We start from the raw sequence: 15,937 nt of genomic DNA, 5'->3' as shown, positions 1-15,937 counted from the left end.
TCAAATTGAAGTTGTTGTAGCGGCTCCAAAGTCGGGATATCGTTGTTTTGTGAACATTTAGGTGCCGTGCAACAGTTCCAAAACTTTCTCCGGCAGACACGACCAATGGCGATATTTCGGTCGGCAGCACTCAATCGTGGCATTTTCACACAGCTTTTCATGCGACAAATGAATGAATATAATACGAAAGCACATGGGCTTTTATACACCCCTACATTAACTGCCATTTTCATGATTTGCATGTGTTTTTTTTGTGCGAAGTCACCATGAGGGTCATTTCATGCGTTGTGACGGAATAAGCAATAAAATACACTTATGCGTACAAATGCAGTTGTTTGGATGGTAATCTTCATTAATTACGTGTATAATTTCAATACATTCGAATAACATTTAGTTTGGAAGCAATAACTTCATTCAAACGAATTTTTCATATCTGAGGACAGGGGTTGCGTTTCTTTTTTGACAGAGTTTATTAATCTCTATATTGTCCTTTATATTCATATCATATTTATGTCTGTTTGTTTGATTATTGTTCGGGCACACCATACATCGATTTTAGATATACACGTGCTATGATCAAAGTCGAGCAACACGTACAATACGAGTACCCACCATTATGCAACTATCAATAAACTGTCCTGTCCGTTGTGGTTAGCCTAGTGGTTAAGACGTTCGCTCGTTACGCCGAAAACCTGGGTTCGATTCCCCACACCGGCACATTGTGTTAAGTCCATTTCTGGTGTCCCCCGCCCTGATATTGCTGGAATATTGTTAAAAGCGGCGTAAAACCAAACTCACTCACTCACTCACTCAATGGTGGTGTGGGGATGCGTCTCACCTGGCTGTAACGTTGACCTTGTAACGATCGGACAAAACCTGAATGGACAACATAACATCACTGACATACTAGACGGGGTTGTTGTACCACATTTCGATGACCATCCCCGAACACAAGGCCAGTCTTACTAGGTGACATCTTGCATGTGCAGTTGGTGATTTCTTACGTCAAGAGGAGGTAACAAATAAGCTTTGGCCCGCGAGGAGTTTAGATCTCAATCCTGCTGAGCATGTTTGGGACAGAATGGGTCCAGAAAATCCTAAGATTCAAAAACTTGATAACATGTTACAAGCTTTCCATCAGGAATGGTACGCAATACACCATCGTCAATTTGGGGTATACCCCTAAACCATATTTCCTACCGCCTAGCCCTCCCTGCAATGTAGTTTGTCTCACAGTCCCTGAAGCAAATTATTGTCCCTCCTGCCTCGCCTACCACGCAATGTAGTTTGTCTCACAGTCCCTGAAGCAAATTATTGTCCCTTCTGCCTCGCCTACCAAGCAATGTAGTTTGTCTCACAGTCCCTGAACCACATTATTTTCCTACTACCTAGGTGTCTTGTCGAACAGTTTCCACTTTAAAAGAGTTCAGTAATACCAGATTCCCGCAAAATTGATAGAAATAAAATACCTCCACCAACACGACCCCGGTTAACCCATGACTTAATGCACTGTATTGGAAAACCTTCAACAGCTGAACATACTGCCTGAAGGTAGCTGTCGAATGCATGTTACAGTCTAGTAACGCTAACCCAATCCACCAAATTTCACAGACAGCGGACCTAATCTGAAGAACAACAGAGCGCAGGAAGAAGCGAGCTCCTTATTTGGGACGGATATTACAATCTGAGCCTGAGACGAGCTTGGCACCATCCATATGGACATCGACACATGAATACTAATTAGCTGAAGCGGGGGCGGCTTATCGTTTTTCACTGCCACAACCAGATGGAAGATTGACTTAAGATGAAGGCGTTTCTCTACACTGAACATTTCTTACCTCCTGTAATTGGGGATTGCATTGATTGTAGGGATTAGGTCCCATACTGCCTACAGTTCCAAACTGCCTACATCCCAAACTGCCTAAATCCCAAACTGCCTACATCCCAAACTGCCAACAAAACCATTGTAGGCAGCGTGGGAAAAAGATTTTTTTGCCCTGTAGAATAATGGAACAGCCCGAGTATCAATGAAGAAGGGGTGCTTCGTTTGGAGTAAGGGATAATTAGGGGGATTATATTAGTATATATCTGTGCATCTACTTCTGTGTATAGTATGTTTTGAGTCTTCTCATCCAATAAAGACTACAAGACAAGTACAATGATATTGTTTTATTTTGTTTTGGGAACCAGTTAGCATGCTTATATTGTAACCTCCAAAGCAGGATTAACTTAATCCTATTTGATCAAGTTGGGTGGGCTTGTTTTAACTATGTTGTTACAGGCTTTGTCTGTCTTTGTCAGATTATGTCGAAAAACATGGTAAGGACTAAATTGTTGAGAAGATCTCATCTTGTCAGTTAATTAAACTCCTAATAAATTAGAAGGGGAACCAACTGCATCCATCACACAGTGGCAAATGTTCAACGCGTTCAAATCATCACTTCTCACTTCTTGTTGAAAGATTTTGTTAGGGACAAAGTAGGGGGTGAACTTGCGCCTAGTGAAATCCAGATAGACTTTGAGGTGTCAGCCATCAGGGCAGTGGAGGAAATCTATGAGGATTGTGAAGTGCGTGGATGCTTCTTCCACTTCACTCAGGCCTTGTGGCGAAATGTGGCTGAGAAAGGACTGACAAATGACTACAAGGACATCCCACAGATGCAGACCCATGTCAGGAGAGAGCTGCCCTTCCACCACTTTCACGGGACATGGTGCAGGACTCTTGGATCGCTCCATGGACGAAGGCCCGGAGACAGAGAAGGCCAGGAATTTCAACGACTACGTCACGAGTACATGGGTGGACTATGAGGCTCGTTTTCCGGTACGGATCTGGACGCAGTATGGAAATATTGGCCCGCGGACTAACAACCACCTTGAGGGGTGGCACCTGAAGCTGAAAGACCTTATTGCCAAAGCCCACCCAAACATCTACCTCTTCATCTACAACATCAAGAAAATCGAAGCCGCAGACAAAGCTAAACGTGCTCAGCTCGACTGTGGTGCCCTCCCCAAGTCACGCAAGCGTGTTTACAGAGAGCTCGATGCGAGACTTCTGAGACTGAAGGAGCACCTCCAGAGCGGCAGAATAACGCCTCTTCAGTACCTTGATGCTGCTGGACATCTCATCAAGTTTGCAAACTGATTGTCAGTTGTGCGTAATTGTGAAACAAGTAAAAGACTGTAAAACCAGTGATAGACTGTAAAACCTATCAGTTTTTCATGATAAATCCATGTCTCCATGTAAAGTCTGAGAATTCTCAGAATGAATAAAGATGTCCTACCAACCAACACTTGTCAACTCTGTAGGCAGAGTGGGAAGACACCATAGAATTAACCAGCTAACTAGTCAAGTTCATTTTATCAGGGGTAGAAAAGGTCAGATCGGTGTATTCACTTCCTGATCACTGGACCGTATCATGTTGTTTTAACATGTAGGCAGTTTGGAAATGTAGGCAGTATGGGAATACACCATTGTAGGATAATACACATGCAATTTACCCTGTAATCCCAGATTGTCTGCATTGGGCGTCTTAATGGAACCTTTTTAAAGACGTGGTGGTTATAGAAAGTGAATGGGAAAACAGAGACTGCAAGGAGACACACAGATAGAAGTAATGGAAGACTGTACGTGGACAACAACACCGACAAGATTTAAGATAATTCGATATAAGTATATATTTAATTCGATACTCTGTATCTGATACTTGGGAAGACTGTCACACGTACGAATACGTTATGCCCACAGAGAGAGAGAGGGACAGAAAGAGACTTGGTTCAATTCCCGACATGAGTACAATATGTAAAGCCCATTTCTTTTGTACCCCGTGATATTGCTGGAATATTGCTAAATGCTGCGTAAAACTAAACTCACTCACTCACTATTGGTACTTATGTGATTTCTTTATAATTGCATGCCATAATTATGATAATAACTCGTTAACGTCGTACGACCACAGTTATCAGCACTGCAAAATGAGTCCATTTTTTGCCATGTTTGCTTCTCTTGATAAATAACAGTTTTCTGTGTAATATTCTTGCTTTTTTATAGGTTTTTGTTTGGCCATTTAATTATGCCTTGAGGATCGATTTTACTAGATAGGAAGTTAAACTGATGTTCGGTTAAGTTCCTTTGCTATGGTTAATGGTAACATACTGATGCTATGAAAACATGTAGTAATGCAATACTTTTTCCCATGTGTATATATCGATGTCAGTCTTGGATGCAGGTGAGATATGCATGTCAATGATGACGTATTATGTCCAATGACGTAATGATGTATTTTTAACATATTTTTAATTGTATTGCAGTCTTGAAGTTGATAAAGATATGTGCCTGTTCAAAGTTCCTGTACAAAACTTATATTCATGAAGTTTATATATGAAACCTTCTTCCATGAATGCTGAAAACCCCTTACCAAACAATGGCAAAAACATAGTTTTTTACTCCGACTCCACAAGAAATGCTTTAACACAATATTTATCATGTACCTACCTCTGGGCTGTATCTTTCATGTGTCCGGTTGCTTCGCAAACTATTGCATTTTCATCGAGTTCTAAGGAGGAGTGATCTATGAGGGCGCAATGGTTTATTATGTTAAGTGAATTCTATAAATTCAGATTTACAATAATGTTTCGAAATTGAGGATAATAGTTTACACTCAAAGTATTTAAAAATTCAAACGTCGTTAGATAAAACGCTCTTGCCTTGAAAGTATGCATAGTGAACAGTTTGGTCGTGTTTACATATTGCCTCAGGAGGATTATGTGTCACTCGTGTATCGTGATGTATGACAGTCTCAAATGTAAGTATATCTCTCCAAGGGAGATGATAGATAAAACTCTCCCCATCTCCTGATTATAACACCACAGCCCTATGGCAGAAGAGTGCTTACAACACTAAAAAAGGTTTTTTCTTATATTAAATAGAGGGGTAGTGTGGTAGCTTAATGGTTAAAGCGTCCGCTCGCATTCTACAGACCCGGGTTCCATTCCCCACATGGGTCCAATATGTGAAGCCTATGTCTTGTGTCCCCCACAGTGGTATTGCTGGAATATTGCTGAAAGCGGCGTAAAACCATACTCACTCGCTATTAAATAGAATTCGTATCTATGATACATGTTGATACATGGTATTTGGAGATTTATTGGTTTTCTTCATGAAAACGACTTTCAGACCCTTCGCATCAGGTGAACTGTTGACATGGCCTTGCATGTGTTTGTTACGGGAGCCACAGAGGGGCAGGTTACAACTAGCATGACGGTGATGCATAAACACATGGCCATAATGCAGCCGGAAGTTGAACTCAGCTTTAGAACTTATTCCTTATAACAGATAGTGTTTTGTCATTTTTTTTTTTTAAATTGCAGCTTTGTTTTATAATGTGAGCAAACGTTTCGTGAATATCGTTCATTATAGAAGAAAAGCACCATGTCTTATGAAGTATCTTTGAACCAATGTATGGTGCGCACAACCTGTTCGTACGTCATCATTGACTTCATTGTTGGGAGAATATGCTTCAGACTTTTCTCAATGTGTGGTTGGTGTATTTGTTGTTTAACGCCGCAACTTGCAATATTCCAGCTATATGGCGGCGGTCTGTAAATATTCGTGTTTGGACTAGACAGTCCAGTGATCAACAGCTTGAGCATCGATACGATGACATGTGTCAACCAAGTCAGCGAGCCTGACCACCCGATCTCGTAGTCGTATGGGTTGTTGAAGACCAGTTCTAACCGGATCTTCGCGGGTCTCAATGCGTGATGTCGTCATTACATAAGATATTGGGGTGGTGGTGTGGCCTAGTGGTTAAAGCGTTCGCTCGTCACGCCGAAGACCCTGGTTCGATTCCCAACATGGGTACAGTGGGTGAAGCCCATTTCTGATATTGCTGGAATATTGCTAAATGCGACGTAAAACTAAACTCACACACTCATATAATGAATGATTTAGTCGGTTAGTAACCTTTATACTTCTGTAGATAGAGGAGGTTGGGCATTTGTTATAGCCCGCAAAACAAAGAATATTTGTATCCTGGATTTGGACACACCATTGTTCAGAACATAATCATTATGTTTGGAGGACATTTTCAGTTCTGACGGAACTGACAAAACGTATGTCGGATAGACGGGTACATCCGTCTTCAGACCTGTACCACATGTACCCGTGTGTATATCACTACAGGGGCGGTGGGGTAGCCTAATGGTTTAAGCGTTGGCTCGTCACGCCGAAGGGCCGGGTTCGAATCCCCAATGGGCACAATGTATGAAGCCCATTTCTGGTGTCCCCCGCCGTGATGTTGCTGGAATATTGCTGAAAGCGGCGTAAAACCAAATTCAGTCAGTCAGTATATCACTACACCATTTACTACTCAGTAAAACCCCGGGTCAAATGTATTTCTCAGCACATTCCAAAACATATCATTGTAGCAAACTGTCACTGATGTTGAAACCAATGTGGGTATTTGCCGGACATTCAACATGTATATGAGGAGACACATCCGAGAACCTGAACAACCTTAACAAATACACCCAAGACATTTTCAAGCCTGTTCAGACCTCGCACTCACAAATACTGAATACCACAGGGTGAGTGAGTGAGTTTAGTTTTACGCCGCACTCAGCAATATTCCAGCTATATGGCGGCGGTCTGTAAATAATCGAGTCTGCACCAGACAATCCAGTGATCAACAGCATGAGCATCGATCTGCGCAATTGGGAACCGATGACATGTGTCAACCAAGTCCGCGAGCCTGACAACCCGATACCGTTAGTCGCCTCTTACGACAAGCATAGTCGCCTTTTTGGCAAGCATGTGTTGCTGAAGACCTATTCTACCCCGGATCTTCTCGGGGCTAATACCACAGGGTAAAAACAATGAGCAAAAACCTTCACTGATTATTCCGTCTACAATATCAAAATAACTTGTTTGTGGAATTGGGAAGTACTGTGGTGCGTGTTTCTCTGTGTGCGCGTGTGTGTATGTGTGTTAGTGTCTGTGTGTGTACGTATGTGAGTCTGTGCGTGTGTGTGCGTTGGTATGTGTTCAGTTAAGTTCAGGTACAGCGTGAGAAGACCATTTCTCGTACCCCTGCCACGATTTGGCAGAGATACTGCTAGAATCTAAAACCAAATACACTCATCAATGCTGACCATATGTGTTATTTATTTGTAGCCTCGTCGGGTGAAACCTTTAAAGTCCTCTAAACTGCTCTCCCGCAGTGAAACATTCACCCACTTAACAGTAATAGTGATGTTATTATAACCATTTGCCCAACCATCAGTAATTCCCAATTTACAAGAGTAATTTTATTTGCGATCAATAGCGCAGCTTGTTTAAACAGTTTCCCCGTTGTCTCACAAGATACTGTTGGCACCACGGTATAATGGCAGTTCATCAGGTGTCATTTTTTACCGAATTGGCCAGCTTTAATCTATGTGATGTTTTAAAAGGCTCAATAAATCAATGACCTAAGAGACTGGAAACTTTGAAATGGCAAAGTTTATTCTTTCACCCTCGCCGATGCTTTTAAATTCCGTGAAATGTTGATTGATGGCAAGACGCTCTGATACAGTGATGCTTTTAGTGTTACTGTGTGTGGGCGAGCGGGGCTATGGACATTAATTGCTAACCCAATAACGGACGCGTTTTAGGCGATTTGTTCCTGTGGGAAAGGCCGTTTAAACACGAGTGGAGGGATGGGCGATTTGTCACGGTGTATAACGGTAAGTGTCATCGACACCTGGTTGTATCCTCGTCCTAATTCATGTAGTGGTCATGATTGCGTTTGACGTTAAATATGGCTGCTGGTTTCAGATTGCGTTCACTGCGCAACTCGAACTGTCGTAAATCGGCGGATTTTACGACATGATGTAAACCAATCTGACGCAGATATGAAGCAAAGAGGGTGACACTAAAAGTCAAATCGTTATCGTTTTACATCAAACATTATAAAGCAAGTATACAAAAACACTTTTCTGACATGCCCATTATTACAAACAATAATGTATGTTGTGTCTTTATATAAGTTGTAATATCACATCTGAGACTTTCTAACACACCTATCTTCGATGTCGGGCGGTGGGTAGCCTAGTGGTGAAATCGTTAGCTCGTCACGCCAAGGACCCGGGTTCGAGTCCCCATGCGGGTACAATGTGTGAAGCCAATTACTGGTGTCCCCAGCCGTGATATTGTTGGAATATTGTTAAAAGCGGCGTAAAACCCAACTCACTCACTCACTCAAACACAATGTGGGAAGCCCATTTCTGGTGTCCTCGGCCGTGATGTTGCTGCAAAATTGCTAAAAGGGGCGTAACACAAAACTCACTAACTATCTTCGATGTGCTAACATGGAACTTCGCTGTTGCCTTTTCTAAATTTTACTTCCTGAAACTATTTGGTTTTACAAAATACTAGTACATAAACCCCGGATATAGTTCATTTCGTCCAATCATACTGTATATCAACTCATGGCCGATGTGTTTTAAATAGCATGTTCAAAATATACGATGTGGGTGGTCCTACGAGTTTGCAATTCACTTAGTCGGGACCGTCTGCGTTTAGACGGAACCAAGTTGCAAAACTGGTCACGAGACGGACACGAGACGCCATTGCTGTTGTCTGAAACGCACGAGTTGATGATAAATGGCGTCCACGAGCATAAACAAGCTCGCTAACGTCACAGGCAGCAGTCTGACTTGTGTCTGCACCGTGTCCTGGTTTTTGCCTTCGTATTAGTGTCGAATGTCGAACCGCAGGACTGTCAGTAATCAGAGAGTGCAACCAGTTACTGTCACATTAAACGAGATTAATAAAAGTTGGTCTGCAGATGTGAGAGACGTTTTCAGAAAGTCCCACTGAGTCGAGCCAACCGTCAACGCCGAGTCGATCGTCAACGTAATTGAATAACCGATTGTTGAGAATTGAGTATCACTCCCGTCTGTAAATGATCAAGTCTCGGAAACACAAAACAGTGGTTGTCGACAACGTCTCACGCCGTCGGGGTAAAGGCAAGAGTGAGTGAATATGGTTTTACGCCACCTTTAGCAATATTCCAGCAATATCACGGCGGAGGACATCAGAAATGGGCTTCACACACTGTACCCATGGTAGGAATCGAGCGAACGCATTACCCACAAGGCTTCCCCACCGCCCCAACTAAACAAATAAGGCATACTGCGAACAAACGATTTCTGCTTCTGTCGAGTCTAAATTCTAAGACAACATACTTTGGTAACTCCTCTAGAATTTCCTTATTTATTTTCCCTTATGTCCCTTGGGCACCCAAGAAACCTATGATCATGGGTTTGAATCCGGGTTAGCCCAGACCATCCTCCCGAATGCGGTAAAGCTCCAACATCTACACCATCTCTCCTCCCACACCAACCTGACAATGAAATAACAGTGAGTTTGTTCAAAATTGCCTCTGTTCACTCGGCAGAAAATGGGTACCCGGTGAGATCAGTCGGGAGATTATTAACCTTCTTGCGCCTAACAGGCAGCTTGGGTTATGCGGGGTAATAATGATCAGATTGTGCACCTTGAGCAGGATATATTGCCTGGAAAAGGCGTGTTGTAAATATTCTCATTATATTATCTTACTTTACATTATATTGTTCAACCCGGGGCTCAGTCAACTCAGTGACTCAGTACCAAGAGGGATCCGAGCGAAACAATTAATGTAACTAGTGCTTTAACATCATTACGGACACTCATTAATACAGACTGTCAGCTGAGCATCGGCAGTGCTAGGAGAATGGAACTCTTTGACAAAACCCAGATCGGTGGTGCCAGAAGGAGGATCATCGATACGGGATTCCAATACGCTGACACCATTCCATTGTTCTCTGAAGCAGTAAGAATGCCAGAGATGATGCATAATTACAACCCTCCTAAGCATCTCTCTGACAATGCCAATAACACAGACACACACACGGTAGACCTGGTAGCATGGTGACAAGCACCCAGGTATTGACACGTCCACACTGTATGACTACAGCACCACATGGCGTTATCCATACAACACACTTCTCGAAATGAAATAAAGCAAACGTGAAGATAATTACGTCACCAACGCAAACAGAGCAGCGGACAAGTTCTAATTATATATCAGCAGGGACAATGACACCCTTGCTTCGACCATTGTCGATGGCGAGAGCTGGACAAGAGGGCCCTCCAATCGTGGCGCTCCGTTGCTTGTGTGTACCACTGTTGTAAAGTGTTAAAATAACGCTATTCTGTCTAAGCCTTGATTATACTGGTTCGCGAGGCAGGCTGCGATATGGAATCCCGCGCGTATACCAAACCAAGCGACATGGCTCTTGTCGGTAGTGGGCGGTCGCGTCACGGTAATATCCGCTGTTGTTGAGAACTAATCAGAAATCCTCCCTTTAGACATCAGAACTGAGGGCGATGTGGCTGAAAGGTAAGGATTGTTTAATATCGGATCATTTTTTTATTTTTTTAATCTAATTCAAGTATTATTTCTCATCATGACACTTGAATTTACAGGCTGTCTCATATTTTGACATATTTATCGGCGTTTTCAAATGAAATGGAAATCTCTTGCTCTGCTCTCTTCAGCGAGTCTTTTCCTAGACTCACTATTCTCAAACAGGAAAGGTAACAACACATTATTCACATATCTATGAAATTTATGCGTTTATTTTTAGTGTGAAATCAGACAATTCTGTATGGTTTCAGTACGAACTAAACGCGGTATTTTCTTGGTTATTTTGTTTGAAGAGTGTTCACCGAAGCAGCAATTTTTCAAGGGCACTTAGTGATTCTTACATACATGCTCGTAAAGCGAAATCGTACATTCGATTGTCCTTTAAGCAGAGTTTTTTTTACATAAACTAAAAAGAAAATCATCTGATTGGAAACTCTTTTGCTCAATCAGTTGATTGTCTTGCTTGTTTGCAGACTGTTGACAGGAATAGTGCTGTGCCGTGTTTGGCAACATGTTTCGTGGAATTGTTTAAGTTGTGATGCTACCTGTGGAACAGGATGAGATTACTTCTTTCACAGACACCTGGTGTCATCGCCACTATTTTTCCTTTTTCACGAAAGTTCTGTTGTCTCTTTTATAAGATTTGTATCAAATAGCGAACATTGCTTGAAAGTATGAGAATTATCATATCTTGAAGAATGAAAGTTTGAACAATGAAATAATAATTTCATGGGTTAAATATATTAAGTTGAGATTGATAATACGACGTGCCGTTGAGACTGACATCCAGTGATCGAGGGAAAACAAAGCGCCTTTGAGCAGCTGAGCTGGATATCGGCGCTATACAAATATATGTATGTATGTATGTATGTATGTATGTATGTATGTATGTATGTATGTATGTATGTATGTATGTATGTATGTATGTATGTATGTATGTATGTATGTATGTATGTATGTATGTATGGATGGATGTATGTATGGATGGATGGATGGATGGATGGATGGATGGATGGATGTATGGATGGATGGATGTATGTATGTATGTATGTATGTATGTATGTATGTATGTATATGTGTGTGTGTGTGTGCGCGTGCGTGCGTGCTTGCGTGTGTGTGTGTGTATGTGTGTGTATGTATGTATTATTTTAGTCTGTCTCACAGTCCCTGAACCACATTATTTTCCCTACTGCCAAGCTCTCTCTGCAGTGCTGAAGCCCTAAATAAAGCAAGTCTAGATTTCCTCAGTCTGAATCTCTGGTCTCCCTAGGGCTCCTTTTCAATTTAAATGGGCTTGTTTCTTCCTGTCAAAATTATATATATTCAGAGACTAAGCATTAGTCTAGTATTATTTGTGAGTTTCGTGTTATCGTACATCTATTGTTTTGTATTTAGTTGAATATGAAAAGGTTTGACTTGACATGGACTGACATTCCTACTTTTCATATTTCAAAAATTACCTAATCTGTGAATACGATATACATGTATTTATGCACGTACAAATTCTTATCAATATGCTGTGACAATGATTGCCGGTTCATACATGTGTTTAGAGTTTTGTGGGGGACCCAACTATTTGTTTTTATTCGTTGAACATAAACGAATTTATTCTTTTCATTTCTGTCTAACCATTATGGCAAGGTCCACATACCCTTGACATTAGATTTGGACAAAAATAGGAACAGATTATTCTTGAAAACACGGAGTCGTCGCTGGTTTCCAGTGATCAATTTTTACCGCAAGTTTGCCCCAAACGCACAATGGTATAATAATAATGGTATCTGTTTCTGGAGACATTGGATGTGACCACGCATCGTCGTACTACTTGCTGTGTCTGGATCCCACCACACTGGGCGCCCTTTCAAAACCTATTCTAATAATCAATATATTCCGAGACTAAGTGTTAGTCTTTAACTGCCTGTGTGTTATAGTATCCGACGGTATAATTGGTCATCATGCTATTGACCACTAGTATGTTCTGAGATGCGACTACCAAAGGACATCGTGATATTTTTGGAATAAAGAGTATATAAGACTAAAAATCAACCTTCCCTCACTCATACAATGAAAGCGACAAAACCATTTCTTTAATGGTTAGAAATCTGTGGGTGCTGTTGGTATGATATAGTAGACTTAGGCGCTGTAAACGATGTGGAAACTTGCTTCGGCTTGGTACTCCCGGAACATATGATCATCGGTTCGAATCCCAGTTCGCCAGATTCTTGGTTTGTCAGCACCTTACCAGTCCTCTATAGCATCCCCAACCTGACAGCCATTCCAGACTTGCATCACTTCGGGATTTCTTCCCACGTCAAGCAGGCACGCGGGCATATTACTGGTTTGTTTGTTTGTTTGTTTGTTTGTTTGTTTGTTGAAGTCACACTCACCAATATTCCAGCATTAGACGGCAGTCTGCAAATAATCGAAACTGGACCAGACAATCCAGTGATCAACAGCATGAGCACGATCTACGCAATTAGGATACTATGACATATGTCAACCAAGTCAGCGAACCTGACCAACCGATCCCGTTAGTAGCCTCTTTCGACAAGCATGTCTTGCTGAAAATCAATAAATCAGTTCTAACCTGGATCTTCACGGGTCAAGTTTACTGGAAACTTTTGAATATCTTCGGACATCGTTTTTGTCACTGATGATTCAAACTGAGAATGTTCTCCCATGACAACCATGACATGATTTGAAAGCCTTATTTGATCCTTGAATGCTGTATCCCTGATCAAACAACCTTTGAGCAAAATGACGCTCTACGTTATCTTTGTATAAACAGTATGTTTATACGTAAACTCAAATTGCTCGACATAAAGAAGAAATTGACTTTTGTTTCATTTCAAACAGTCAAGCGGAGAGCGGTTTGTCACTCTGAATCTTTATGAATGGATCTGAATATGAAGCATTGGTCTGACTAGTCTCCTTTATTGCCAATTCATATGGGGGAATAACTGTGGGGAGGGAGGGGGTATTGGCTGTTCCACAATTATTGAAGCATCTATGTATCTTACACTCAAAATGTATAATCAGTAGTCCACACTTCATGTATGTTCAAATTCTTATAACTATTAATTACAACATCTTTGAGTTGCATTTTAGAAATTGAGAAGTACAATATAGACAAACTTTATGGATAACACAAAGAGTTGTTATCTATATAGTTGTTATCTATACCCAGTTTTGTATGGATTTCATTAAAAATTATTTTGGTTTGTTTGTACGTTCTTTCTCCGATCAATTCCATAATTCTACGTTAAAGGTTTTCAACACAAAATATATCCAATAACTAATATAATTTGCAAGGTGAAAATACTTGTTATTATAGGCGATGTTGTCAAGGTGTGTTCAACAGTACAAATTAAGATGTTTGACGTCAGTTTCCATGGTAACCTTATCACATTGAGCGCGGCGTGTAGTAAATTGCGTTAATCACAAGGTCAATGCCATGCGTACCGCTTATTATCTGGCCTCGACGTTTCATATGTATTTCACGAAATTGATAATATATCATCACAGATGTATTTCCGTCATTCGCATTGTCAGTGACGTGGCGGAAAGAACAAACCCTTCTCCCCTTATCTCTGTCTTTCATAGGTCTAGAGTCATTGTAATCCGTGCAAAGGCCATACGAGACGTTAGAAAACAGTGTGTTTGTTCTCAAATACAAATTGTAGAACGTAGATAATGGGGATCTCTACAACGTCTTCAAGCTTTAGACCGCCTCCGTGGTGTAGTGGTTAGAGCGTCCACCAAGAGAGCGGAAGGTCGCGGGTTCGATCCCCGACCGCGTCATACCAAAAGACGTTAAAATATGTTACTTGTTGGTCCTAGCCTGGCGCTCGGCATTAATGGGTACAACAAGGACTGGTCGGCTCGGAGTCAGTATAATGTGTCTGAGTGGGGTATTCATGCTTCACTGCGGCACGGTATCTCAGTGAGCTAGCACTATAAAACCAGCTTAAGTCTGGGCTAGTACAAGCAGCCGCACATACACATACACACGCATGTACGTCGTCATATGAGCGAAATATTCTCAAGCACGACGTTAAACCCAATTTCACCTCACCTCACCTTAAAGCTTTAAAGCATAATACTCATATTGACATACAAGAAAACAATTTTACGTCTTCTCTCCCTTTCCTCTGCACACCCCCCTTCTAAAAGTCTATGGAAGAACACACACATACGCATACGCATACGCAGGCCCAGACACACGCACGCACACATTATCTCATACACATTTGTATTGTAAAACGTTTCATAGGCTTTCAATGTACATCAGTTTCACACAAATATACGTAGATATACTGTGTTCGGATGCCGCACTAGTTTCATTGCTACAGTTAGATTGCAGGATACAATACATAGTGCCCAAGTGCCTTTAAGACCATGCATGGATTCCATGTCGGTACTAAATCCCATTTCAATACACAAGTTACCAAAAGATGTGGATATACACACACTAAGACACTCAAAGAAGACACACAGACACATTTTTCTTTCGTTTTGTTTAGTGGGGTTTTTGTTGTCTTTATTTCCTCCTTTATTTCGGGGCGTACATTGAATTATTACATGAATACAAGATACATGACTATGTACAAATCATATTACAATGGGAAGGAAAGGTAATTATATCTATGTATAACACACTGGAGGTGATTGAATGAATCATAGGTAAATCCTGCTCTGTACTAATGCTCCTGGCAACGGTGTCAGTGAATTGGGCCCACATGTGGGTAATGCCACCGAGCAGAGTGATAACTCTGGTGTCATCAGAGCTACTTTCTTGATTAATGTATGTCTGTAGGGGCAAAATATCGAACAATCGTTAATACATGGTATTTCTGTGTGTAAACTGTCCATTGCTGTACCATAACTGGTGCTGCACAATATCATCTGTCTCCTCATCACGAATAAGACCAGCACTGACCGGTAGTATCCCCAGCTTCACCAGGGCCTACACAGGCCTACTGTACAGGTCAAACTGTAAGTACATGTTCCACAGTCTATGGGACGAGAGGCCCGTGTGTATAACAGTAAACCGTGATAACTGGGTTGCATGGATAACTGCTGTCTCCATCCTGACGACATTCTGGTAAACACAGTGAAGGAATTTTCACAAGATACAACTGTCTCACACACACACACACACACACACACACACACACACACACACACACACACACACACACACACACACACACACACACACACACACAGAGTATAAACATGCAATACAACAGATTCACATGAATAGTGATGACACGCTGCTGGTGTAAATACAAAGGTGCATATCGAGTAAAGCTTAGCTAGAACTTTTTCCAAATTCAACTTTCATTCACACATTCACACTTCACCAAGAAATATGGCAAATATACCGACCATTATATACTGAACAACATTAGAAACGCACCACCCATATAATACGAAATATCCCCTTCAGACTGAAATGTACCCATATTTGAGCATCGTCGGTGCAT

The 15,937-nt window shown here is 41.5% G+C and overlaps 1 protein-coding gene across 1 annotated transcript in view; it reads left to right on the top strand.

The window, feature by feature from the left end:
- The first annotated feature begins 10,322 nt into the window (after positions 1-10,322).
- The window catches only part of LOC124280189, a 43,804-nt gene continuing 38,189 nt past the window's right edge, over positions 10,323-15,937 (top strand). The window contains exon 1 of the mRNA XM_046716087.1: positions 10,323-10,421. Within this exon, the coding sequence (XP_046572043.1) occupies positions 10,409-10,421 (13 nt within the window). The 5' untranslated portion in view covers positions 10,323-10,408. The remainder of the gene's footprint in view (positions 10,422-15,937) is intronic.

The sequence above is a fragment of the Haliotis rubra genome, unplaced genomic scaffold (genome assembly GCF_003918875.1).
Source record: "Haliotis rubra isolate DU_JTF1 unplaced genomic scaffold, ASM391887v1 Scf261, whole genome shotgun sequence".
NCBI classification, from domain to species: Eukaryota; Metazoa; Mollusca; class Gastropoda; order Lepetellida; family Haliotidae; genus Haliotis; species Haliotis rubra.
Note: the sequence above shows the minus strand (reverse complement) of the source record. Positions and strands in the feature narration are given on the sequence as shown.